A 26,755-nucleotide genomic window follows, 5' to 3' on the forward strand; every position below is an offset into this window, starting at 1 on the left:
ATTTTTGTCTTTCTTTTGAAGAATGGAAGAAAACCCAGGCTCATAAAACCAGAGAGCAGCTGTTGTTGCAGGAGCTGGTGTCTTTAGTCAACAAGAGGGATGAGCTTGTTCATGACATAGATGCCAAAGAGAGAGGGTGAGGTTCATTCAGATACCAACATAAACTCTGTACTTTCTGTGAATTCCTGGTCTAACTCTTCTGTGTAAAACAGCCAGAATATCAGAGTTGTATAGGGTTAGTTCACCCAAAAATGAAAATGATCCCATAAGTCACCCTCAAGCCATCGTATGTGCATATGACTTTCTTCTTTCAGCCAAACACAGGTTATATTAAAAAAAATATCCTGGCTCTTCCCAGCTTTATAATGGGATTTATAATGCCCTTGAGATTTTGAAGCTTGTAGAAATGCATCCATCCATCATAAAAGTAATCCATACGGCTCCAGGGGGTTAATAAAGGCTTTCTGAAGCGAAGTGAGAAGAAACATATCCATTTATATAACTTTATAAACTATAATCTCTGGCTTCCGTTAACGGCCGTACGCGGGTCTAGTTCCGGCGGAAGACTGATCTCTGACTTATTCTCATTCTTTCTTTTTCTCTCCTCAAGGGCTCTTGAAGAGGACGAGAGGTTGGAGAGAGGTCTAGAAATGAGACGCAGGAAGTATGGAAGTCGGAAAGAGAAGTGTGTGTTACAGTGAGGGATGCGGTGCACCTGCTTTTATACAGGACTGTCCCTTTAAACACTGAGCTGATGGACAATTGAGTTGTGTGTGGACCAGACATTACAATATATGACAAGGAGACTGTGACTAGATTCATCTTCAGTCCTCATGTTGAAAAGTTTGAGCAGCACGAATGCTCATTTTAGATAAATTAAGAGTTGTTTCCTTTTAGAGACATTTTAGTCTCAGAATATTTAGTTTGAAAAAGTTAAATAGAGAGTTGGTCAATAGTGTTCAGACAACACTTCTTGTTTTACGTTTTCAGTAAAAAATAATATAGTACATGTGGCCTTTGCAGTGTTATTTACTTCATTATTTAACTTGTGTGTACAAGTCATTTGCCGCACAGTGATTTTAAGATATCTCATGTCAAACTAGTTAAAATATTATACGTTTGAAGAGTTTGAAAGAAGGATCGGCAATATTAACGAGGAGATTTCATTCTGTTATGCAAGTCATATGTTTAAATAACCTAAAATGCAGCAAAAATAAATAAATAAATGTCGACAACACAGACAACATTTGGCACAAAATTTCTCCATGTATTGCCTGATATGATCCCTCACCAAATACTGTTACAGGAGTTGCCTGTTCTATTTTAAGAAGCCTATCATATCATAGGGCATGTATGCATAAATGCATAGAATCGTTCAAAGAGAGTGTGTGCATGCACTTTGAGTGTTAGAATTTTGTTTTAAAATATCTGAATGGAAAAAAACGTCATTTTTGGGATTATAACTATGTAACATCATCTTTCATCCATGAATGGTACAGAATGCAGAAGCAGATGTACTCTCAGCAGTGAATAACCACTTCTCAAGAATTTCTCCCTTAAAGTGTGTGTGTGTGTGTGTAGGTGTGATGGTTATTTTTGAGTGACTGGTTGTTTTAGAGATTTTTCAGCTCTTTGCATTGATACTATCTTCGGCCCTGTTTACACTTTGTTTGAAATGTTCTAATTTGATGTTATTTGTATTGGGTTGCACAGTGAATTGCTTTTGAAAAGTCAGCTAACACAATACAGTTGACATGTCTTTGGGAAATAAAATCGTTTTAAGATTCTTTTGCATCCAAACTTGGTTGTGATTGAGCAAAACATCTTTCTATGTACAAAAGTAGTCTACATGTTTACAAGTATCCTGCAGTTTAGTTTTAAGGGAAGCATGCGGTCATCATCAGTACGTGCAGAATTTCCCAAGACTCCCAATGACTCTGGATTCCAGTAACCGAAAGTGCAGAACAGAAGTTTCACTTCATAATCAAAGGCGAGTTCTCTAAAACTCTATATAAATACTATATATATTTATATACACCACATCTTACAAAACATCTCTCCAAAAAAAAAAAAAAAAAGAAAGGGAAAGGGAAAGGGAAAAAACAAGCATTGCTTAACCAGGAACGAGAAAAAGAACTGAATCATTGAGACATTTTTTCTTTTGGCAGCCAGACTGAATCACACAGTTGCCTTTATTATACTATCATATAAAATTATTTATAAATTCGAATTATATGAATCAAATGAAACTAATATATCAGAAATTTATTTTAAAAACAAATAGCCTATCATAGCAAAAGTCAATGATTTATTTCTTAAACGATGATTCATTCGCGCGTGCGCTCATGTTAACTCTGAACTGAAACTTTCGACAATTAGGAAGTAAAGGGGACAAATCCAAACCTCTATGCTTGTCAGTATAAAGGAAGAAGACTAAAATGAACCTGGTTTTCAATATATTATTATTTTTATTTAGCATTTTATGGATTGTCACCACAGCACAGTTAACACCAATCAGAGGTAAGACTGGTTTCACAGCAGTGCTTTTATTATGGGAATTAAATAAATAAATATAAAAATTGATATTTTTTTAGAAGAAATCTTTGATTCAAGCGAACAGAGCAGACTACCATGGACATTTTCACCACCAAAAGCTGTAAGTGGCAGTTTATTTATTTACATATTTATTTTCTAATGAGTTATTCCACAAAAAGGGTGTGTGTGTTTTTTTTTTTGTTCCTATAAACAATGACTTTAACAATGAAAGGCTGGTCAATTTTACTATGTTTTATAATAGGCTATGCATTTTCTTAATACTTAATACTTTCTTAAAATCCCATGCCTAACTATTTTATATATAACAGGGATGTCTAGAAATATATCAGTAATAATTATATCTATAATAAATGCACTGTGGTCTCATGACCTTGAGTTATGACTAGTATAGTTGCTATGGCTAGCATGGCATTGGCAAGTATAGATTAAGGTAAATAAACTGTCAACTCTGTTACTTTTTTAAGCTTTAATTTAAGGAATAGCTATCATTATTTGTTATATATATATTATAAAATATACACATGCATATGAAGAGCCATCTATTAACATCTAAAAAAACATTTTTCTGATAAAATGTTAAGAAAATTACTCTTTTTCACAATAAAAAAGTCATTTAAAAAAAAAAAGTTTTTAGTCTCTTGTGCTCACCAAGGCTGCCTGCATTTATTTTATAAAAATACAATGAAATAGTAATATTGTGAAATAGTTTGATATTTTAATTATTGTTTTAAAATGTAATTTATTCCTGTGACCAAAGCTGAATTTTCAGCATCATTACTCCAGTCTTCAGTGTCACATGATCCTTCAAAAATCATTCTAATGTGCAAGAATAGAATGTTAAAAAAAGAAAATAATTTATTTGAAATAGGAATGTCTTGTAACATTATAAATGTCTTTTGATCAATGTAATGCTCCCATATGAATTAAAGTATTTCTCTCAAAAAAGAAATAATCTTACTGACCTCAAACTTTTGAATAGTAGTGTGTATTTTATGTACAGATAATAGACCAACTAAAACATGTCAACAGATGAATTATTTAAAAATAACAATTCGCTTCTCTTTTGGTCAATGTAAGTGGAAGGAAACACAAATGCAGCTTGGAAAGGACTATGCACACTCGATCTACCAAGCTTGTAACCCCGATTTCAGAACAAATACCAAAACATTGTGGACCAACTGGATCCCCAAACAAGATGCCCAAGAGTTTCTACTTGACCTAAGTTTTGCCCAAGAGGACCAGCAGCCTCTATATATCTATGTGCGAGAGTCTAACCAAGCTCAGAATCAGGACTTTAGAGGACCACAAAGACCTGTTTTCGGGATCACAGTCGCGCATCCATTTCCTCCCGGTACTGTTCCTCGGGATGAGCACCTGAGCCATGCTAAGAACCTTAATTTGGGAAAGATCACTCAGAACGGCTTTCGCCTGGGATTTTCTTACAGCGGTAAGTGCACTTACATTGCTTCGATCCAGGTGTTCTTCATGAAATGTCCAGCATTTGCATGGAACCAAATGGAGTTTGAGGAAACGGTAGCAGGAGGTTTGAGGAGAGGAGTGTGTGTGAACGGTTCTGTGGAGATCTCTAGCCCGCAGATGGAGTGTCGATCAAACGGGACGTGGGGTCCACCACCGCAGGGGTCATGTGTCTGTGATGCAGGACACGAAACTGACGGAAACAGTTGCAAAGGTAAAACTATTATTTATCTTGTGTTCGATCTAAGCAGATTCTATATTTAAGAGGGGGGGGAAAAAACATTGTGTTTCGAATTCTTCTGTCAGGTAAACATGAAACATAAAAAAAATTAAGTCGGCATGAAACCGTCATATCAGAGTGAAATGGCTTTTCAAGCAAGAATACATTTGTACGGAATATTTTTTTTATTGTGCTTGTTTAAATGACCACCCACTTTTGTTGTTTGTAAAAGAGCAGCTTGGACTGATTTTGCTTTTCACTGAAGGTTATAGTAAAACATTTTGGGTGAACTACCCTTTTTAAAGTAAAAATTTGACTCCTTTTTTTATGTAATAGCCTAGTCGTTTTTTTTTATATATATAATTTTTTATTTATTTATGAATATGCCCTCAAAATCTTTATTCAAAATAACTTCCCCTCCCTCTTGCTGTGACATCTCTTTTCTTCTCTGATGATATGATGTGTTTACCGGCGCGAGGGCGGGGCAACCTGTCACTCACATGATATCGACCAATAGCAAACCACAATGATCCAATCAATTCCCCATGGACAAAATCAAGTCCTGCCCAATATTTTTTCTTGTTCAAGAAGCCGTTTCATTAGGATATACATCACAATAATGAAGAAAAAACTATTGCAACGATTGCTCACTGACCCATGGGAGGAGAGAGCGTCCTCAGAGGTTAAAAAAGCCCCAGCACAGATCCCTTTCCTGAAAGTGTACTTTCTTGAAGTAAAACTTAACAAGACATTATTATAAAGTGCATTTTTTTTTAAAGTGCTCTTATTTGTGTTAAGAAATATTGTCATTAAAGTTTATTCTCTTCAAGTATACTTAAGTGGCCTTTAATTTTAATTATATTGTATTATCTGCAAGGGCACTTTTTGAAGATTTGAAGTACACACAAAGTACGCTTTCAATACAATAAAGCACACTTCTTTTTCACAAGGGGAGGTTTAGGATATGTGGTGAATTCCTCAGGTGCTTTGAAACAAGAAGCTGATGGTTCTTTCATATATGAAAGACATTTTTATAAGTTATTTAGTTCATAAAACTCTGTGCACAATACATGTGAGTTCCCTGATTCTGCCTGCAGATTAATGTCACTTAAACGATTCCTGGTCTTGCTACACGCCCTAAGAGCTGGACAGGTTTTTCTGTGGCCGTGTTCTTAGAATTAATAAATAATCAATACTGAGTGTTCGCTGGGCAAACCGATTAGTTGATTGTAATATTAATTTAGCTACATCAAGTTAATCCGATTAACTGGTCCAAATATGAATAATTAATTATAACAAGTTATGATTAATTATTAATATTTCCCCTTTGAGCTAATTTACTACAGCAACTTATGTATGTTTATGTGTGTGTTTCAGGAAGAGATCCATTCACAAAGCCCACTCATGTCCCAATAGCAGGTTCCAGTCCTGACCCAAAAGCTGAATCCAGTCCTGACCCAAAAGCTGATTCCAGGCCTGTTGCAATAGCAGGTTCCAGTCCTGACCTAAAAGCAGGTTCCAGTCCTGACCCAAAAGCTGAATCCAGTCCTGACCCAAAAGCTGATTCCAGGCCTGTTGCAATAGCAGGTTCCAGTCCTGACCTAAAAGCAGGTTCCAGTCCTGACCCAAAAGCTGAATCCAGTCCTGACCCAAAAGCTGATTCCAGACCGGGACTCTTCCCTGTCCTAACTGCTGTTCTGGTGTGTGGCGTCCTGTTTCTTCTCATAGCTGCTGTATTCATCTTTGTAAGGCGTCACAAGCTCAGGTAAAATTCTTTGAAAATGCAGATGTTTATGCATTTACAACAATCTCCATCCTTCAAAATCACTGGGAAATGGTAATTTCATCCTGCTTTTATACTAAATGTTTGTAAAAGCAGTATATTATGACTGTAAGAGATGTAATGATACACTGTATACTTTATACAGATTATATACACTGAATAATGACTAAGAAATGTCCAGTTTGATCTGGGAAGCATGTGATTGGTTGATTCTACAATACTGCCACTTCTCCGGTTCAATAGCTTTACATTTGTTTAGTCTGTTTGTGGCTCTGAGCTAAAACTAGTTTGCATGACATTTTAGCATGACAATATTTTTATTGTAAGGGAAGGGATAATGTGCATAATATATGTTTGCATAGAATATATTGACTGTTTTGTTCCTGATTAGTGTGTGTGTGTTCAGTGGGGGTCAAGAAACAGAGCTCATATCCAGGTCTGGTGTGACTCGATATCAACGTCCTAAACAACAAGAACACACAGCTGACTCTGAGCTGGTCAATAGTGAGTCTTCATCTGTTTCACCTCCTTATAATGCATGAATAATTAGGATGAATGTTGTATAAAATGTATACCACATTTCATAACTCAGTTCAGTTGTGTTTCTCCTAAAAATCCTGAAAAAAAATATAAATAGAAACAATTCTATTTACAAAAATAGGTTTCGGCCTACAGGAAGAGTATAATTTGGGGTCAAATTTTTTTTTGCACCATCAGTTTCCAGATTTTCAAATAGTTGTATCTTGGCCAAATATTGTCATATCCTAACAAACCATACATCAATGGAAAGCTTATTTATTCAGCTTTCATGTGTTGTATACTTCTCAATTTCAGAAAATTGACCCATTTGACTGGTTTTGTGGTCCAGGGTCACATTTCATGTTTATTTAAATAGTTGAAATGTCATGAAATGTTTACATAGTTTTCACACAGTAAAGGCCTGTTCACATCAAGGACGCTTACTGTAATGATAATAATAAAAATATAGTTGTGAAATCGATTTAAATATAAAATCCACACCACCACTAATGATAATGGCACAGAGGAACGATGGAATCACATTCTGAATGATATTTTTAGCTGCTAAATGGTAAAATCATTGACAGCTGATCAGAATCCATCCTGCTTTAAAGAGCTGGAACATTTAAAGCTGCAGACGAGGAAACCGCAGCAAATGTTTAGAACAAACAGAACTATATCGTGTGCTGGTGTGGACATTAATATAGCTATCTTTATAGTTATCATTATTTCCGTAAACAGGCCTTAAGAGTACAAAATCATACAATTATTAGGTCTAAATGTTCATATTGAAAGCTCTGACTTTTAAATGCAGGCTTTGGTATCTTGGCAACTCTGAGCACAGTTTAAGACAGATCTATCATATTTTAGATAATTGGTTTATTAACCCAGATATTATTCTCTTTCTTTTTGTCTCTGTCAGTGTCGGGCTCAGTTCAGATGTTGGAAGGAATGAGTGATATGCTGTGTGGTCTTCGAGATGTGCTGGTGGATCGCACAAAGTTGACAATGTGTCGAATACTTGGGAAAGGTTTAAACTGAATTAAATTTGCCCTAGGCCTCTTGTTAGCAGTATTACACATACAGTAGTGGCCAAAAGTGATGTCCGGCTCAGGAAAATTGACATCTTAACAATTAAAAAGATTTTTAAGTTTAAGATTGTAAGCATAATGCGTAGTCGTAGTTCATTTGGGAACATGCCATATTTTTACAAAGAAATTATGAACGCATGCAAATACAAAATATTTTCCTCTATTTTGATGGTTTATTCAAACTTGTAGGTTCATTGAAAACAAATCCACAAACCAGTCCCCTCCAGACATCACTTTTAGCCACTACTGTCTCTGAAATCATAAATGACGACCAAAAAAGAAAAGAAAAATCAATGTGACATGATGTAAACCTAAATGAAATGGTAACCAGTTATAAGACCTATAAGATAAACTCTACTGTTCAAAAATGTTGGGGTCATTTATAATGTTACAAATGATTTCCATTTGAAATAAACGCTCTTTTTTTTTTTTTTTTTTTCAAGAGTCCTAACTGTCCCAAACTTTTGATTGGTAGTAGGCCTACACTTCCACATATACATTCATATAAGTTATAGAATTTTTTTTTTTTTTTTTTTTTGATTTCTAATAACTGTTCTTAAGTTATTTTACTTTAAGTGACATAAAGTTCATATTTAAGGAACAATTCAGTTGGAAACAGTTTGAGTGTCAAAATTAATTTTGGATTCTCATACTGGAATTTCTCTTTCTGCAGGAGAATTTGGGGCCGTTTATGAAGGCATATTTTCTCCTCAAAAAGGACAAGATATCAGAGTGGCTGTGAAAACCTCAAAAGGTGTGTGTGTGTGTGTGTGTGTGTGTGTGTGTAGAGTGCAGAGAGCAAGTGACAGTGAACATTTCTGATAATACATTACATAGTGTTGTCTTTATTTAGAATTAAGCACTAGCTTGAGACAATGTCGTTTCCACAGTTATTAAATCAACCTCTTTCATGCATAATGTCATTAAACTTTCCTGTTGTATTGTAGAAGCCATCTACAGTAAAGAAGATCTGGAGTCGTTCCTCAAGGAGGCAGAAATTATGAAGCATTTTGATCATGCGAATGTCGTTAAATTGCTCGGTATGTCTCTGCTGAACGACATTATTTACTCTTTGGTATCTAGGCTAAAATGTATAATTTATGTCTAGCTGGAGTGGAACATTGTGGATAACCTGATTTCAAATGGCACAGACGTTTCCATGGCAACTGGTCATCTGTGGCCTGTAGGTCTGTCCAAGCCAAGGGCAAAGTGTGAACTTCCACTAGTTCCCCTGGTGACGCCCGTAGCTGAACAGTAACAGTGGGATTTGCTTGACTTCTACCTCCTGTGTGTCTTTGACCTGCTGAATTATAGGGGGGTTGTGCCATTGTAAGAGTTAAATGGATCATGGCAACTCTAATGTGTAATAATGTAATTGGCATCGTTCCAATACTGTGATAATCAGCAGCCAGTCAAGGTCACTTTTGACTGGGAGGGATGGAGCTAGACTGTACATGTATCCACCTTGTTTTTCACCTTATAAGCTAGCACACTAGCTTATATATAACAGTAGGCTAACATATTGATACTAAAAAGTCAAACAAACGTATTTAACTGTTAAAATGGCGAAGTCTTAAGCGGTCAGGCCTATACATATCTTTGGCAGCTAATGAATAGGAAGTCTCGCACATTCACAGAAAATAGCTTACCGACGTTGCAAAATAATGTGGATAAGACAGTATTATCGTTAAAGGGTTAGTTCACCCAAAAATGAAAATTCTGTCAGTAATTACTCACCCTCATGTTGTTCCAACCGCGTAAGACCTTCGTTCATCTTCGGAACACAAATTAAGATATTTTTGATGAAATCTGAGAGCTGATAACTTCTCCATAGGCTGCTAGGTGGCCCAAACTTGCTGGCCCAGAAAAGTTATTAAAGAGATCGTTAATAGTCCAAGTGACTACAGTGGCTCAATCTTAAGTATATCAAGCGACGAGAATACTTTTTGTGCGCAAAAACAAACAAAAATAACGACTTTATTCCACTATTAATTTCCTTCTCTCTGGGCCTCGTAAGTGTTTTTGCGCAGCGCGTCTGTGTTACACGTCACCACGTAGGCTCACTATTGGCCAACGCTGGTCATGTGTGTGACGCGCAGCGCAAAAACACTACGCGAACCAACTAGTGGCCCAGAGAGAAGGAAATGAATAGTGGAATAAAGTCGTTATTTTTGTTTGTTTTTGCGCACAAAAAGTATTCTCGTCGCTTGATATACTTAAGATTGAGCCACTGTAGTCACTTGGACTATATTAACAATCTCTTTAATAACTTTTCTGGGCCAGCAAGTTTGGGCCACCTAGCAGCCTACGGAGAAGTTATCAGCTCTCAGATTTCATCAAAAATATCTTAATTTGTGTTCCGAAGATGAACGAAGGTCTTACGCGGTTGGAACAACATGAGGGTGAGTAATTACTGACAGAATTTTCATTTTTGGGTGAACTAACCCTTTAATCGGTCCATCATGGAGTTTCTCTAGAGATGAACAGATTTGATGAGGTTATTTTAAACTTGCGTCCAACAGGGGTTGCACTAGAACGAGACCCAGAATCCTCCATCATTGTACCACTTGTTATTCTTCCATTCATGAAACATAGAGACCTACACAGCTTCCTCAAAGCAACCCGCTTTGGAGATGTTCCCATGGTGAGTCTCGCATACCGAGAAAAACTAATTCACAACACCTTCTTATGGACTTGACCTTTTGACTCTTGTTTTTCATATAAAAGTTTTAAGTGTCAACAGTAAAATAACCACAAATCGGATCATATATGTTCCTATCATTTAAACTGATCTCTTCTCCTCAGTGTTTGCCTTATCAGAGACTTCTACATTTTATGATTGACATTGCTGCAGGAATGGAGTATCTCAGCCTTCAGGGTTTCTTACACAGAGACCTGGCCGCCCGCAACTGCATGTGAGTCCACAGGAGGGCAACACAGAGCACATTTTACAACAACATCCTATTAATACTTCCATTGTCTTTGAGAAGCCACACCTAATGAACAAAATCTCCCCCCCATTCTCACCCAATGCTGGGATCATTTTCACAGGTTGGGGGATGACCTGCGTGTGTGTGTGGCTGACTTTGGCCTGTCTAAGCAGATCTATTCCAGTAACTACTATAGGCATAAGAACTGGACTATTAAATTGCCTGTAAAGTGGATGGCATTAGAGAGCGTGTCTGACAACGTATTCACCACCAAGAGTGATGTGGTCAGTCCTATTTACTCATCCAATACAGTATTAAAGGGGCTATACTGTGTGTCGTTTCAGAAACCCTTGTTAACAGCGACACCGGTGGCCGTTAAGTGAACTGCAGCCAGAAACTTGCACACGCAACATACAAGATAGCTACATGATTTAAAGCCCCGATATACTCACGGCGAAGTTCTTTTTCATTCTTAGCTAGCTTATAAGTAAAATTAAAGAAGTTGGAAATACCTTTGCAGCGACATACTGTTAATGAACATCCCGACGCCGTCCTGCTGAAAGCCACGTTTAGATGAATATTTAAAGCCCCCGTGAAATCAAAATTGACCCTATTTACATTGTTAGCGCATATTACTAGTCTTGTGGTGAACAATTAATCCGTGCAAGTAAATATAAAAAAAAAAAATTTTTTTACCATGGTAATCTTTAATCATAATCTGAAAAGTTACTTCCGGTCTGGAATGGCGTCTTTTTCTGATGACGTACAGCCCGTTCTCATACCCAAATCGTCACTTTTTCGTCACTTTCAACCATGCTTCAATATCCGACGCACAAAGCACCCTTTAGCGTCCATATGAGACGCATAATCCTACCACATACCTAAACCTACCCATAACCGAAGCGTCACATATGGACGCTAAAGGGTGCTTTGTGCGTCGGATATTGAAGTATGGTTGAAAGTGACGAAAAAGTGACGATTTGGGGGTGAGAATGTGTTGTGACGTAGGTTTGACGGCTTGGGTTGAAAAATGCTTAACCACTCCCCTCAAACCGTTAGTCTGCTATGAGCGAGAGATGGAGAGGAGGAGCGCTAAGTAAAACCCTGCCTTCTGTTCAATATTCCGTTTCACTGGGAAATACGTCATAACACTGGAGAAAAGTCATTGCAACTTCCGGGTTCACGGGGACTTTAAATAAGTGCTGCGCGCTTTCCTCTCAAAAACAATATACACGCTCAACAAAAAAGACAGCGGTGAGAAAACAGCAGTTAAGAAAGCATCTGATCATAGCGATGTGGATATGTTTGCACAACTTCTGAAATTCACCGGCATCATGATGAAGTTGCCTAATTAAAATGACACTGTTATGATAATTTGATTCTAAAGAATATTTCAGACTATAGACTATATAGATGTGGAACTATAGTTTGAATTAATCCCTTTTCTTTGCATGACAAATTGACATTACAGTACAGAATAGCTCTTTCGGCATTAACATTAACATTGTAAGCGTATTCATTTCATGTGTCTGAGTGGAAGAGACGTTCTTGAGTGCAAACGTCACATCTGAGTTTCCTGGCAAAAACGTCACGAGTCTTTCACATAAAAATCAGTCTAGAGTCTTTCATAGACAGGCTCTTGTTTTTTAAGTTTTGTTACTAGCTGTTCACACATTGGCAGTAAGAAAGCGATCCCTACATGAAGATTCTTGTAGCCCCTTTAATACAGTACTTTTCAACACTGACACTTATAGTTTGTGTATGTACTTTATGTTATTATAAATTCACCACTGGCGAATCTCACAAAACCCTTCAAGAACATGGGGTACATCACCCAAAAGCAGAAAAAAGAAAACGTAGAAATTATATTTTGAATATTAAACACTGAGCAGATTAATGCTATATATATATATATATATATATATATATATATATATATATATAAATAAATAAAATTACATCATAAACATTTTTTTCTTTTTTTTTAAAGAAAAATAAACTATTTGGGTGGAAATGGTCCTATAAACAGAATTATTTCTTAAGGTTAAATGAAATCGATTTTTTGGGAAAAAATATGACCCAGACATGTTTTTTTTTGTGAGATTCACCCACCAACATCCTTCAAGCTATTTTATCAGCTGTGATCTTCCTTATGTCTCACAGTGGTCTTTTGGAATAACCATGTGGGAGATCACATCCAGGGGGAAGACGCCTTATCCAGGTGTCTCCAATTACGAGCTCCTGGACTTCCTGGAAAAAGGACACCGTCTCACACAAGGGGACAATGACAGCAAATTGTAAGGAATTTGCCTATTTTACTGAATTGTTTTTAATATAGATTATTAGACTATTCTGCTTATCAGGAAACTGTGACTAAGTCTTTACCAACTTTGTCTGTTGCAAGACCGACAAGATGAAATCAGGGTTAGTAAGAACAGTTTAGGTCTGTTCTAGGAATCCTTCGTCACAGCAGTTATTACTAAATCATATCATAATCATATAATAATGTTTTGTGCATTGTCTAGAAACATAAATGGCTAGAGTAGTTTTTAAACTGCAGATCTGGAAGATGATTCAGTCTTGTGGTGCTTTTTGTGATTTCTTTTTTTCTGCTACTCTCCTCCGTTTTTCCTTTGACTCTTTCTCTGTCAGATATGAGGTTATGTTGAGCTGCTGGCACAGAGATCCCTCTCAGAGGCCAGGTTTCGGAGAGCTGGGGCAGAGCCTCAAAGCGCTTCTGTCTGATCTTCCACCCCTGAAGGCCAGCAGGGAGTCCCACTACATCAGCCTGGGGCTGGAGAAGGCCAGCGGTCACCGGGACAGCACTGAGGCCCTGGAGACTGAGGTGTAACCAACATGCAGCTGTTGGTGGCTCTGTGTCCCTGGAGGAGGAGGGACACCTGCTGTGCAATGAAAAGTTGTGTGATCCACACTAGGCCACGTTAAAGTATTATGATGAGATTTCAGTTCTTCTAATGACAGAAAACTTTGCATATAAAACTATATCATTTCCATTGCTAGAGGGAAACGAGAGAACTGTTTTTTAATTCATTGCGATTCATATTTTTATTTTTCTATTACACTGTAAATTGTTGTAATTTTGTGATTTGTATAGCAAAAGATACCAAATGTTGAAAGGCTTGGAAAATGCCAGACATCACAAATTAAACATCTCAGGAAGTGACTTTAAAGAATATATTTTATTTAATTTTTTTGGACAAGTACGAACACAGCGAACATTGAGATCTGTGTTGGCGCTGCTGTTGAACCTGAGAGAGCAGTTGTCTTGAAACGGCTTCACAAACAGGCTTTTCAAACACACAGTATCATACTTTTATCTTACAATAATTCAAATTATCACAAAAATAGTAGGATAAAAGTTTATAGTTTTGATATAAACACTGATGTTGAAAAAAAAAAAAAAGAGTAAATCATCTTTTGAAAGTAACTTTGTGCTTCAAATAAAGATCGTTTACATCGTTAGACCAGTAGGTGGCGACAAGACTTCTGAACAAATGTATTAGTCATTGAAACATTCATTTAAGAGATTCGTTCAAAATCACTGATTTATCCATTTATTAGCGAGTCATTGAATCACGCATAACGATTTAAAAAAATTATAAAAATTAATAGACTGCAGGAGTTAACATTTTGTCAAACCTAGTAAATTACATGTTATTTTGTTTAGTTGTCAATTCAGAATTGTGGGAGAATCGTGAAAAATAAAAAGTAACACTTGGCGGTCAAAAATATAGCCGACATTGGAAATTAAAGTTTTTTTTGTTTGTTTTTTTGCTTCATCAGAATGGGATCACATGGACATGATTAGGAAATAAATATATAAATAAAAGTAACACTTGGTACATTCAAAATCAAAAATGACAGACAGGAAATTAATGAGAAATACGAAAAAATACAAAAACTCAGAGAATCGTTTGGTGGTACAAACTACTAAACTACAAAAAATAAATAAAAAATAAAATAATAATAATGCAGCAATGAAGGGGTTAATCTCCAAAACATTTTACGGTCAAAATAGACAGAGCACTGTCTGTTAAACTGTAACAGAGCACGATCTTGCAAATGTGTAAAATAAAATTAACAATTTAACCCCAATGCAGAATGCACTAACAAAAATGACATTTTAATTGCAAAATGATCAAGTGTTTTGAATCGCTATCGCTATCACTATCCATTCCTCATTTCATTACATATTTAATTATCAATCAAATACTGAGTAACAAAAAATGCTTTCCATTTTTTTCCTTTGTAACAAAATTGAATCCTTGATTGTAATCATAATGCAAAACCTGATACTTATCTAACAATAAATATGTAAACCTTGACAAAAAGTTGTCTTTTAGAATGTCTAAATATATATCTAAATGCAAAACCTAATAAAAATAAGAAATGTCTAAAAAAACAACAACTTGGGAATCCAGAAGCCTCTCTATTTATTTATATAAGGAGCTATATAGGTACCATGACAGTAGACATGTTTTTCATTTTTAGCGCCTCCAGATGGCACTTTTCTCAAAAAAAAAAAAAAGGATTTTAAAGGCTTAAAATTGCATTTATTGATTTTTAAAAAAATACAATATTAATTTTAATGGAAAAAATAGCTCATACAATTTTATAAATATTGCATAGCATCATAAAATCCCCTCAAAATTCTAAATAATAAGCAAAAAATATTATTGAACAAAAATATATTGCATTGATTTTCCTGGAGATAAAAAAGTTACATTTCAAGGCATCCGTCACTTTTGAGCACAAAGGTACCAAGTGTGACAGAAATGAAGGGGCTCAGAGGGTTAAACAAAAATAAAGAGACCACAGACACACAATTTGTCTATTTTTAACTTCAGTCGCATACAAATATGAAAATGAGCATAAATGTTACATTTGAAGTCATTGCATTGTTATGAGGGACACATGAGCAGTAGATAGATGCTTGTTTTATGACAAGTTTTGTGTTAAATCCTTAAAAAAAAAATTTTTCTCGCTATGGGGTTGAGAATAAAAGGTCTCCACATCTGAAAAAAAATTATAATAATAAAATTTCTTTAATGTTTGAGGAGGGCAAATATGAAAATATGATACAGCACCTATTGAAGTGGGGGATTTAGAAATGTAATCATATGCAATAATAATTATTATTTAAAAAAAAATCCAAGTTGAAATATTTCCAGAATATCTTGAATCTCTGGGTTGTGTCTTCGAGATCAGTCCGTAATGCCACGTCATCTGATGTCACTGCCGCACCTGCGCAGCCATCTTGTACTTCGAGCGAGGGGCAGATCGGAAGGAAGGAAGAAAGCAGAACAAAATAACACTGTTTTGCGTTATATGCTCAGTAATGTCCGTCAAGTGACTGAATCAAACGAGAAGACAGTGTTGAGGTGTGATTGGAGGGGGTAAATCAGAGAAAGCGGCCCCAGTTTCTCGGTATTCCAGACGTACAAGTCATCCTCTTCATCATTATCGCGTCTGCTCGCAGAGAAAAGAGTCCGATCTCCTGCTGAACACAACGACAACGACACAAACACACCATGAATCCAGAATAGTGAGTATTTGACGCCTAGTCTTGTGTTGCGGATGTCAGTGTTTGTATAATCATGAAGCGTCAGTGCGAGTAGCTTTGTCTAGCCTAAACGGCTAACAACGTCCGGTGTTTTAACTGCGAATTCAGAGGACATTTACTCATTTAAAGCCTCTATTTAGAAAGTTTCTTACTCTAAATGACGACATTGTTCATTATTAAACGTCTTAAATTAAAAACCGTCGCTATTTCGTGTTTATCGCACGTAATGTCGGCATTTGCCGTACTGCGTGACGTAATTTTTGGTGTGTTGCGTTGCGACGGAGTGACGTCATTAGTTTGTAGTGAGACTGAATCCAGCTGTCAAAATAGATATTGCATATGAGCGTATAATTAAGCACACGGTGTTTTGAAGCATACACGACTCGAGCTTGTCATTGTGAGGCATTCAAGAGTCATGTGTTTTTCATTAGGCCTGTGAATTGAAAGTCAGCGTTACAGCTGGAAGAGGTCATGAGGAGGATAAGCTTCGTGTTTTTCCTGATTTCTTAGTAGCATGTGGTCAACTCATTGGTCTGTATAAATGAAGACGTGTTATGAATTGAAGTGAAGTTAATTATGAATATTGCATGGAAAAACCGAGATGTATTGCTTGCTCTCCATATCCATCAGCAGTATTTAAAATGCTAATTCACTGTAAACAAGGAACACAAACATGTTTCCAACACTCCCCTGTTTGCCATTGGTCAGTTAAACAGAGAGTCCCTGCATCAAGCTCGTGCCATTGGTCAGTTGAACGGATAGTCCCTGCATCAAGCTCGCGCCATTGGTTGAGCCGATGTTGTTCTGTCAGTCCCTGTCAGGGTTCTCAAACAATTTCACTTCCTTTCTGTTTTGTGAATGGCAAAGTTAATACACTTTACAATGTTAATAAGTACATTCCAGTTTGCCTTAATTGGTAAAACTCTATATTTAAATTGTATTAGCCTATATCAAAATATATCTGGATCATCACTGGCCATTGACATTTGAAAACCCACTACTATCCAGTTTGTTTTTATTGCCAGAGTGCTTGATTTAAAATTCAGAAGTTAAAACACTAAAATAAATGCTTTTTTTTGTCTGAGATTAAGGTTTTTCTTATTGTTTGTACCTTGTTTTCCTCTTGACCTAGACTCAGTCAAGATTGCTTCACGTGATAAAGCGTTTCTCAGCTCGTCTAATGTTAGTTCTTGAACTCAGAAACCGTTGCGACAGACTGTGTCATCGTTGGAAATAGATTCTCTCAGCTGTATTTTGAGCTGGTGGATACTTTGTTTATGCTGATTTTGTTTTGAACCTTCTTCACCATCAGTTCTGGGAAATGGGAGTTGATTTTGCAACTTGTAATCTGATGTAGTTGTCTCTTTAAACCAGTTAACATTATAGCAATACTAATATGGCACCTATTTATTATATCAGTTGAGAGCCATATGCGGTGTGCTTCAATACTATGAGATGTAGTGTCGTTAATATTTTAACATAACAGGACTAACACCATTCTTAAAAGTCCGTTTACACACTTAACTCTTGACAATACAAACATATTTGCTGTTGGTCTTACTGTGTGTGTGTGCAAGAAGAGAATTAGTTAAATGTTCACATGAGCTGAACAACCTGTTAGATCTGTCATGTGTAATTAGGCTATCATCAGTAATGTTACTACTGTAGCATTGTTTGTCATTGATCATGAAAAGTAAAAGTATTGTGAATTGTTTTCCATAATTGAAATGAAGCTGAAATAAAACAAATATTAGATGGGGGAAAAAAAACGTGAAAACGTAAAAATAGAATTGTTTGAAACCAAATGAACTGAAATAGTGAAATTTGATGCAAAAAAAGTTCATTTAAACAATGTAAACAAATTAGAATTGAAACCGAATTAACTGAAACAAGTTGAAGTTCTACAGTAACTAAAACTGAAATAAAAATAACTTAAAACTAAATAGAAATATATATAAAAAAATAAAAGCATAACAAAATTACAAAACTTTAAAATAAAATCTGAAAATGACACAAAATAAAACAAATATTATAATAGTAAAATAATGCAAAAAAACAAATAGTGCTAAAATAACACTGTACTGTAGTGATGCAATAAAACGTGACGTATTTTTAGACCTTATTCAGAGCAGGGCCATGACATGTCTGAAGCGAGGCTGTGAGGGATAGACTGACCATGTTTTCAATTGCATCCGCTGTATAAAGCTGTAATATAAAGCTCCTAGATCACTTATAATTTTCCACACCTCATGTTGTCTGGGATTTTGTTTCTCTACTGAAATGTCTTGTAAAGATATTTAATCTGCAGAACAATCCAAAAACGAATGAAATAACAGTACAACCCACTGAAGAGATATGTCTATCCCTCACCGTCTCGCTTTCATTCCCATTAAAAATCAAAGATGGCGCTTCTGTGAATAAGGTCAGTAATGTGATGATAACTAATCTGACTGGTGAATGTCATAAGAAGGTTAAATTTGTTCTGAAACTGAAATTGTATATATTCCTGTTAATGCATTTTAATAAATTGCAATTGTGTTTCTCCATTTTAGCGACTATCTGTTCAAACTTCTCCTCATCGGTGACTCTGGAGTTGGAAAGTCATGTCTTCTGTTGAGATTTGCTGTGAGTAAAGGCTTGTTAACATCAATTTAAAGATCAATGGAAGTCATGCAGTCTACAAATGCTATATGTATTTATAGGAGATTATTTATATCCACTAATGTAAATAGGCACAGTGCACATATTAGTTTTCATTCTCCTTTCTGTGTGTGTTTTGATCCTGCAGGATGACACATACACTGAGAGCTACATCAGCACCATAGGCGTGGACTTCAAGATCCGCACCATTGAACTTGATGGCAAAACCATTAAGCTACAGATTGTAAGTCCATAAATTACACACTGAATTGTAATTTTTCACAAGTTCTGCAACAGCGTGACAGTCACTAGTATGCACACCAGTACATTATGATGACCTTGTTTCTTGGAACCATATACAAATCTAGTAACTCATTACATTGTACATGTGAAAATGGAGCCAAATGCTTTAATAGAAACATGCATGGTTTGACATTACTATAAATGATCTTCTTTTCTTTGTTTTTTCTTTCTCTCTCTCTCATAGTGGGACACTGCAGGGCAAGAACGATTTCGAACCATCACCTCCAGTTACTATCGAGGGGCTCACGGTATCATTGTGGTTTATGATGTCACGGATCAGGTGAGACATCATCAGATGTTCTCCTTCCTTATTTGTCCCAAATTTAACAAGGCACACTTTGCAACAGAATCAATAATGAATTGCTGTCTATAGTGGAGTTGTGATATACCGGTATTGACGATAACCGTGATATTTAAAAAATGAAAACATCTCTATTGTGTTAATTAGAGGTGTCGCCATAGTCAAGTCACCTTTGTTTATACAGCGCTTTATACAATACAGATCGTTTCAGAGCAGGTTTACAGTGATGTCAGAAATTATGCATTTCGGCTGTTGTTCATCTGAAGTCATTTCAGTGTTGATTCATTTCCGTTGTAAAGATCATCAAATTCGTTCATTTCATCTATAAAGCATTTCTGCAAAAAAATTATGTCATCGTCCAGCTCAGTTCTCATACAGCAGCGTCAGTACAGTCAGATCAATAATTTTGTTGAATATTGAATGTCCCCAACTAAGCAAGCCAGAGGCAATATACCGGTATTGGCGATAACCGTAATAATTCAAATGAATAATACACGTATGATAATGTGGAACGTAAATTATAATTATATATTATAATTATTATAGCACCCTAATGCCTGGTTCAGATCACATGATTTTAGCGCGATTTTGGCACGATTCGTTTGACGTAGGGTGTTGTGGGGATTCGTAAACGAAAACGACGCAAAATTCGATCATTTCATCTCGTATAGTGCGTTATAGTGGGCGACAACCGACGTTGCGTCTGCGATGCGTCACAACATCACAATAAAAAAGAGTGAGTGTGTGAGTGAGTGAGTGAGTGAGTGAGTGAGTGAGTGAGTGAGTGAGTGAGTGAGTGAGTGAGTGAGTGAGTGAGTGAGTGAGTGAGTGAGTGAGTGAGTGAGTGAGTGAGTGAGTGAGTGAGTGAGTGAGTGAGTGAGTGAGAGTTTGAGTGTGTGCGTGTGAGACGGCATGCGATCACTGGTCGGAAAGCAGCGTGTAGTCTGACATGTTTCTTGTCCACGACAAGATTTTAGGAGTCAAAATCGCATAATATGACACAGAAAGAGACAAAAAAAGTCGTGTAATCTGACCCAGGCATAAGGCTGGTTGCCACCTGTCAAAAAACACAAGCAGTCTCAGTGTGCAGCTGCTACTGCCGCGTAAAAGCACGTCGTCGGATATGACAGATGAGACACTCTACCCGCACTCCAAGAAAGTTATGGCTCGCCAGTGTGGAAGTTTTTTTGGTTCCGTGAAAATGACTCATTAATCACCCGAGTATGCAGGACTCGCCGATCAACAGTGAGCGCTAAACCAGGCAATACCACCAAACTGATCCCCCCGTCTCTGTCTCTGTTATCTTGGCCACTGTACAGAGAGTTAGTTACCATTATTTTGCTAGTCCTGAAACAGGAAATGTTACATTAACCGTTAACTGCTGACGCCTTTCTGTGTTTTATTATATTTACATCCCTCAGGGCTTTTCGTGTGCTCATTCGGACAAATATTTTTAGAGAACAGTGTTTTTTCTATTTTTACCCCAAATAGGGCGGTGTGAGCATTATGGAGAGCTAAACTCTTCATTCATACTCGACGCCGGATGATCTTTTTTCAAGATTTCTATAGATATCGCGATATATTATTGTGAATTCTTTTGACTACGATAACAATGTAGTGAAAAAATCTGATGTCTCAAGTAGATATTTACCACATATTTCTGTGCTGTGCAAACTGTGCTGATGTCATCCTCAGAAAACTTCTCTTACTTGATGACCTGCTTGTCAAATTTGTGTTAATACACCAGTGTTAGTTTAGTATCATATTTTGAATTAGCTTTTATTTTTATGTTTCTTTTTATTCTTAAAGTTTTTGTATTTTTTTATGTGCTTTTATCATTTTTATTAGTTTATATACTAATAGTTTATATACACACACACAATTTGTTTATATATGTGTATATATATATATGTGTGTGTATGTATATATGTATGTGTTTATTTTTTTCATTATTTTGTAATTTTAGTACCTTAACTTAAACTTATTATGTTTAAGTTAAAAGTTAGTTAGTTAACAATAACAACATTGCTTTATCATCACATACCTTTCGGTATCGACCTTTCGGTTGAAATTGAAATGAAATTTTCTGTGTCCTGCTCTCTCTAAAGGAATCGTATAACAACGTGAAACAGTGGCTACAGGAAATAGACCGCTACGCAAGCGAGAATGTCAACAAGCTCCTGGTGGGGAACAAATGTGATCTCACCACCAAGAAAGTAGTGGACTACACAACAGCCAAGGTATAGACATGTCTAATCTGTGTTAGTGGCTGAGTTTAAATCTCTGTTCCCTTTTTTATCAAAACTAGTGGACATTACAAGTCCAATAGCTTCCCATTTTTGAGACATTGTAGCATAATACTTTCCATCACTAATCCTGATCTTCATGCAAATGGCGATTTGAATAAAACCCCAACCTAATATTTTACCCGTTCTGCACCATTTGTTTTGCGAACATGAATTATATGTCAAATTGTGGGGCTTGTTCTCAGCATTCTGATTTATGCCTTTACCTGGTAGCAGATAAAAACAGGCCAAAAAATCCCATAGCCTTGCACTGAAAGAGGGAACCAGACTTGTTTAGAGACCAGAATATCATGAAGGCTTGGCAGTGAGCCCATTTTGGCTTTGGCCAGTAAGTAACCATCTAACAACCAACCAGAACTCCCTAGCAACAGCATGGCAATGCATGAACAGCCACTCAGAACATTTTAGCATCAGCTTAGCAACACCCCTGCAACCACTTACAACACTTTATGGTGGGAAATTATAAACAGGCATAAACTACTCAAATTTTCTTCAGAACAAAAACTTCATCAACAGTCTTGAATACAGTCGATAAAGCTTTTTGACAATTTACTCTTTCCCCACCATTGACAGAATTTTCCGGAAATCACTGTTATTCGTTAGGGGGCGTCGTTGCGCATCTCCTGAAAGAGTACAGAATCTTTGTATAAAAAAACAAGCGTAGAAGCATAGCTTACGCGCATGTAAGCTAAAGCGATCATCAAACATTCAATAATATATTAAACAAAATCTGTCTAATGTTACTTAATGAAATGTTGCATGAAAACTTTGTGAATATTATCAAAAATGCTGGCTCTGGCTGGCGACTTCTTTTAAATAACGTGAGCGCTAGTCCTTGTGAAATCAAAATGTAAGTTTTTTGCCTTTTAGTATGAATGTTAGCCTACTGTTATCTATAAGCTAGTGGGCTCCAAAATAATGACAAAATTTGCATTTAGAAGATATAAGCATTTAAAATTTAGTCTCTCACTTCTGCCAATATGGATGATTTTAGAGACATCACTGCACTTCAGCTTCACATCAGATTTTTTTGTCCAATCAAATGCTCTCTAGATTCTGTCTGAAGCTCCGCCCCCTACATTATAAATAGATGCTGAAGCTGCTGCTAAACTCGGTCACTTGTTTACACATTTACTATTTTCTACATGGTGAATGGCACATAGTGCACTATATAGGGGACAGGGAACGATTCAGACAGTGTAAATATGCGAATGAAGTCTGGTTTCGAGTTAGTGTCTTGCAAACCGCCGTAGCGCACATGGTCTGTTCCGGACAGACTCATCATTAGAAACAGCACTGACGAGTAGAAGAGATAACATCGTGCACTGCACCAACATAAAGCATGATTATGATCACTGTGTTGCGTTAGTAACGGTTTCATATTACATCTAAAAGGGAACCTATTAAACTGTGGCTTTCATAAGGGTGTCAACTGTGGTTTTGCTGAGTTCAACGGCTCTGACCAAGCTGTGATATAAATGAAATTCTATTGGCTATTTTAAAAAAGGGGAGGAGCTGCTCTGTCCCACCATATCTTCCTGTTTCAGTGGTAATTACACCAACACACCGAATACACTTGAGTGGGCCTTTAAGGCCTGTTCACATTCATTCTGTTAGCTGCAGTTATGTCGTCTGCCACTTTAAATGCTCAAGCTCTTTAAAGCAGGATGGATTCTGATTGGCTGCCAAGATGTTTATCATTCATCAGCTGGAAAAAAATCATTGTGAAAGTGATTCCAACGCTATTGTTTCTCTGTGTCGTTATCATTATAGTTCTGGGGTGGACTCTGCTATTCTCTTACATTTAGAACTATTTTTAAAAGGGATTTTAATCATTACAGTCATCATGCTTGGAATGAATGGGCCTTTTTACAGAAGTGCCAAGCATGAGGTTGGGCAAAATAAAAAAGCGTTCTGAAAGTGTCTCACTCTGGTTCTTTTTACCTTCCAGGAATTTGCCGACTCTTTAGCAATCCCCTTCCTTGAGACGAGCGCTAAGAATGCCACAAATGTGGAGCAGGCCTTCATGACCATGGCTGCCGAGATCAAGAAGCGCATGGGCCCTGGAGCCACAACTGGAGGAGACAAGCCCAACCTGAAGATCGAGAGCACTCCTGTGCGGCAGTCTGGCGGCGGCTGCTGTTGAAGAGTCTGAGCACACACACGCACACAAAACCATCCCTTTCCCCCTCAAACACATTTTCTCACACACACACACCAAAAAAAACAGCATTCTCACGGGAGGAACCACTGCATTAAGAGCCAACGTCTAACAGCCTTATGGCTTCATTTATGACATCCTAGTCTTCTTGTTTTTATTATTATCCCCTTTTGTAAGACACCTCACCCCTTTTTCCTCCCCGTGCACATGAATAACCCCGCCCACATCCACAGTCTCGCCCCCCCTGTACTTAAAGTGGAGCTTAGGTACAGTCATGTGTCCATGTATAGATGTCTATAATGGGAGCAGATCTGGGGGCGATTCTCAAATCCTCCTTTTAAACGACTGGCGAGGTTACGTTAAGAAAGTTAACCTATCTCTCTAGTATTTCTAAATCTCTCTCACATTGTCACTTGAATGAGGTTTTGTGGGCGAAAGCATGGCTTCTGAGGCTGAATCGACAGGAAGTCAACCGCATACAAAGTCGGCAATATTCTCTACTTGTTCTCATCCTACTAGTATATTATTGTTATTATGGTGATTTTTAAGACTGATTTGTTTTTGTTGTTTTCTTTTTTGTTTTTCTTTAGGTTTTTGTTTTTCTAATGAAGGCTTGTACAAAGGCTTACTGCTGTCAATGACATTGTTGGTTGGGGAACGATACGGATAGAGTTGTTTTTTTTGTTCATAATCAGGATTACGGGGGTCTAGGCTTTAGGTTGGTCGATGAAAGCTACTGTTCCCTCTATTACCTCAACGACCTCTGCTACTTTTGAGTGTTCGCCCATCACAGGTTCAAAACGAATGAACGAACACCATCTTGACTCGCGTTGAGGTCGTTTCCTCCTGTGGTCAGCAGTTTTGTGGCTTTGGTTTGAAACCTCAGTGTGTAATTTTACCATCGATTAAAGCCAATCCGTAGTCCTCGCTGCTGCCAAAAATGGTCCATCATGCATTGCGCGTGCTTCGCGTTTATTTACATACGGTAAATATATTTGCATATTTGTAAAGGGCCTTAATTTCGCCACCAATGAAAGCGTGGTAGTTCCATGGATCCGGTTCAGTGTGCTGTGTGTTTGTGTGGGAATGTTGTGTATTACATCTAGGAGTATTGGGATTGACTGGTCCAGTGTTGGAGACCGGATATGACCTCCCATGTTCTTTAATGAAAAATATTCGTGCACTTAGATTATAGCTTTCCAATCTACCTACTGATGGACCTTTCTCAAAATAAGGGTGTCATTCAGAGATGTTGCCTTTGGTGATCCAAGAGGTTCATACGGGATCCTACATGACAACCTAAAGCCCCCTCCACAAGGTTCGATCTCTTATCTGCAAACTGCAAGTGATTGGCCTGATGACTGTTTTTGATCTGGCTGTTTTATCATGTACAACGTGGATCTAGAAAATGTAGATAGTTTGTGAACTTCACTAGTATTAGTGCGTCACCCGGTCTTAATTAGGATAGTCTCGCCATCGTGACATTAGATCTCTCTCACTCACTGAGCCAGTGTAATTGTTCTCACACCACTAACGTCTGCTAATGCTAACATAACCGCACATCCTCATCTCTAATGTTGTGTGGTGGATTTACCTGTACTATTTTGTAAGTGAACTGGTAGCGTCGGGTTGGAGGGAGCAGTAGCAGGGATATGGGTGCGCGTGCAATGGCTGGGAAGGAGGGACGGGCAAGGGGCAACTGCAGAAACTGCGTTTGGGAACATTCCTTTGATTTTTAAAAACGGGTCCGTTGTGGATCCTGCGTTACATCTGTGTGAAAATAAGCAGTATATGAAAGTCTCATTTAAACCCTGCGCTCATTCACACTAAACAAGTGCTTTTTTTTGGATGCATTCTGTTTTCTCAGATGGATTGCTGTCTTTTTGATCTATGAATTTAGAGTTTTGTGGTAATGTGTTGGGTTAGAGGAAAGATGAAGGGTATGGGGTTGGGGGGAGGGAGGGGGGGTCATTGCTTATGAATGTGCGTTTTCATTTTTACTTTTTACCCATGTCATTTGCACACCTCATTTTTTTGAATTAAGACACGGCGATGGTAAAATGGCAAGCAGCTCTTTAGTAGTTTCCCTGACTAATATACACGCTCTTTCTCTATTCCCCCCCTTTTGCTTGCTCATCCCGGTGCTGTTTCATAGCTGGGTTTGATCTCGTTTTCTCTTTCTCTGTACATATTATAAATATATATAATAAAATGATCAACATGAGACTTAAAGATGACTTCTGCTCGCTTTTCTGTTGTGTGGGGAGTAATCTTGTGTGGGTGGTGAGGTGAGTATCACTTCCTGTGCTAGTTGGAAATGTGATGACAGAGCATTTCGAAAAGTCAAATCTCATAAAACCTGTGAAGAACATGAACCATGTTTCACCCCGGAATCACAAAATATTCATGTCGATTTTAATGATAAAAATCATTTTGTCTGGACTGGATGATTCACATCATCACTGAATTAGAGTATAATGTAGAATGTAATGACCATTATTTAGAATAATGAGAATTACAGACAACCTCAACATTAAAACATCTGGATGCATTATAGTAATGAGAATTGGGTGAGGAAATGTGGATAGTTGTCATGAAAGAAAAATCAATTAACATTTTTCTTTTTCACAAAATATCTATTATTTTAACACACACACACACACACACACACACACACACACACATATATGTGTGTGTTAGTAATCAGCAGTTTAGTAATTTGTGAATTATTTTTTTTTTTTTTTTTTTAATGCTTCTATATAGATTTAATTTTGATTCATATTTATTTTATTTCTGATTCATTTCAGTTGCCAAAAACAATTTGGTAACACTTTATTTTACCGTGTCCGTGTTGCATGTTACATGCCCTTACTGTATTAATAAGT

The 26,755-nt window shown here is 37.0% G+C and overlaps 3 protein-coding genes and 1 long non-coding RNA gene across 11 annotated transcripts in view; 3 read left to right on the forward strand and 1 right to left on the reverse strand.

Annotated features, from left to right (window-relative positions):
* ehbp1l1a (EH domain binding protein 1-like 1a) overlaps positions 1 to 1,787 on the forward strand; it is a 37,744-nt gene extending 35,957 nt beyond the window's left edge. For all 8 annotated transcript variants that reach the window (XM_082155397.1, XM_082155398.1, XM_082155399.1 and 5 more), the window contains 2 exons: positions 22 to 136; positions 611 to 1,787. In XM_082155397.1, the coding sequence (XP_082011523.1) occupies positions 22 to 136; positions 611 to 701 (206 nt within the window). In that variant the 3' untranslated portion in view covers positions 702 to 1,787. The remainder of the gene's footprint in view (positions 1 to 21; positions 137 to 610) is intronic.
* A 139-nt stretch (positions 1,788 to 1,926) lies between these two features.
* LOC309487800 (uncharacterized protein) lies at positions 1,927 to 14,344 on the forward strand. Its single transcript, XM_082155641.1, has 13 exons — positions 1,927 to 2,520; positions 2,595 to 2,656; positions 3,634 to 4,246; positions 5,630 to 6,017; positions 6,442 to 6,539; positions 7,477 to 7,584; positions 8,319 to 8,399; positions 8,593 to 8,685; positions 10,168 to 10,289; positions 10,451 to 10,560; positions 10,697 to 10,859; positions 12,739 to 12,872; positions 13,228 to 14,344. Exons 1-13 carry the CDS (start codon positions 2,439 to 2,441, stop codon positions 13,424 to 13,426), a joined length of 2,253 nt encoding a protein of 750 aa, XP_082011767.1. The 5' UTR covers positions 1,927 to 2,438; the 3' UTR covers positions 13,427 to 14,344.
* Positions 4,611 to 5,623, reverse strand: LOC309488005. Its single transcript, XR_014201963.1, has 2 exons — positions 5,469 to 5,623; positions 4,611 to 5,380 (listed from the first exon to the last, which is right to left on the reverse strand). It is a non-coding gene; the product is annotated as an uncharacterized lncRNA (long non-coding RNA).
* Positions 14,345 to 15,828: 1,484 nt separating the features above from the next.
* rab1ba (zRAB1B, member RAS oncogene family a) lies at positions 15,829 to 26,102 on the forward strand. Its single transcript, XM_082155926.1, has 6 exons — positions 15,829 to 16,141; positions 18,712 to 18,784; positions 18,948 to 19,043; positions 19,287 to 19,382; positions 21,512 to 21,643; positions 23,661 to 26,102. The coding sequence occupies exons 1-6, from the start codon at positions 16,128 to 16,130 to the stop codon at positions 23,853 to 23,855; spliced, it is 606 nt and encodes a 201-aa protein (XP_082012052.1). The 5' UTR covers positions 15,829 to 16,127; the 3' UTR covers positions 23,856 to 26,102.
* The last annotated feature ends 653 nt before the right edge of the window (positions 26,103 to 26,755 follow it).

The sequence above is a fragment of the Leuciscus leuciscus genome (assembly GCF_965113295.1).
Source record: "Leuciscus leuciscus genome assembly, chromosome: 2".
Taxonomy (NCBI): Eukaryota; Metazoa; Chordata; class Actinopteri; order Cypriniformes; family Leuciscidae; genus Leuciscus; species Leuciscus leuciscus.

Bases quoted from the DNA above. Each gene is read 5' to 3' on its own strand.
- LOC309487800 (XM_082155641.1), top strand. From the start codon at position 2,439: ATGAACCTGGTTTTCAATATATTATTATTTTTATTTAGCATTTTATGG. The intron at 2,657-3,633 runs GTAAGTGGCAGT...GGTCAATGTAAG, and splicing joins CATTTTCACCACCAAAAGCT to TGGAAGGAAACACAAATGCA. The intron at 8,400-8,592 runs GTGTGTGTGTGT...GTTGTATTGTAG, and splicing joins GGCTGTGAAAACCTCAAAAG to AAGCCATCTACAGTAAAGAA.
- rab1ba (XM_082155926.1), top strand. The intron at 19,044-19,286 runs GTAAGTCCATAA...TCTCTCTCATAG, and splicing joins AAACCATTAAGCTACAGATT to TGGGACACTGCAGGGCAAGA. The intron at 21,644-23,660 runs GTATAGACATGT...TTTACCTTCCAG, and splicing joins TGGACTACACAACAGCCAAG to GAATTTGCCGACTCTTTAGC.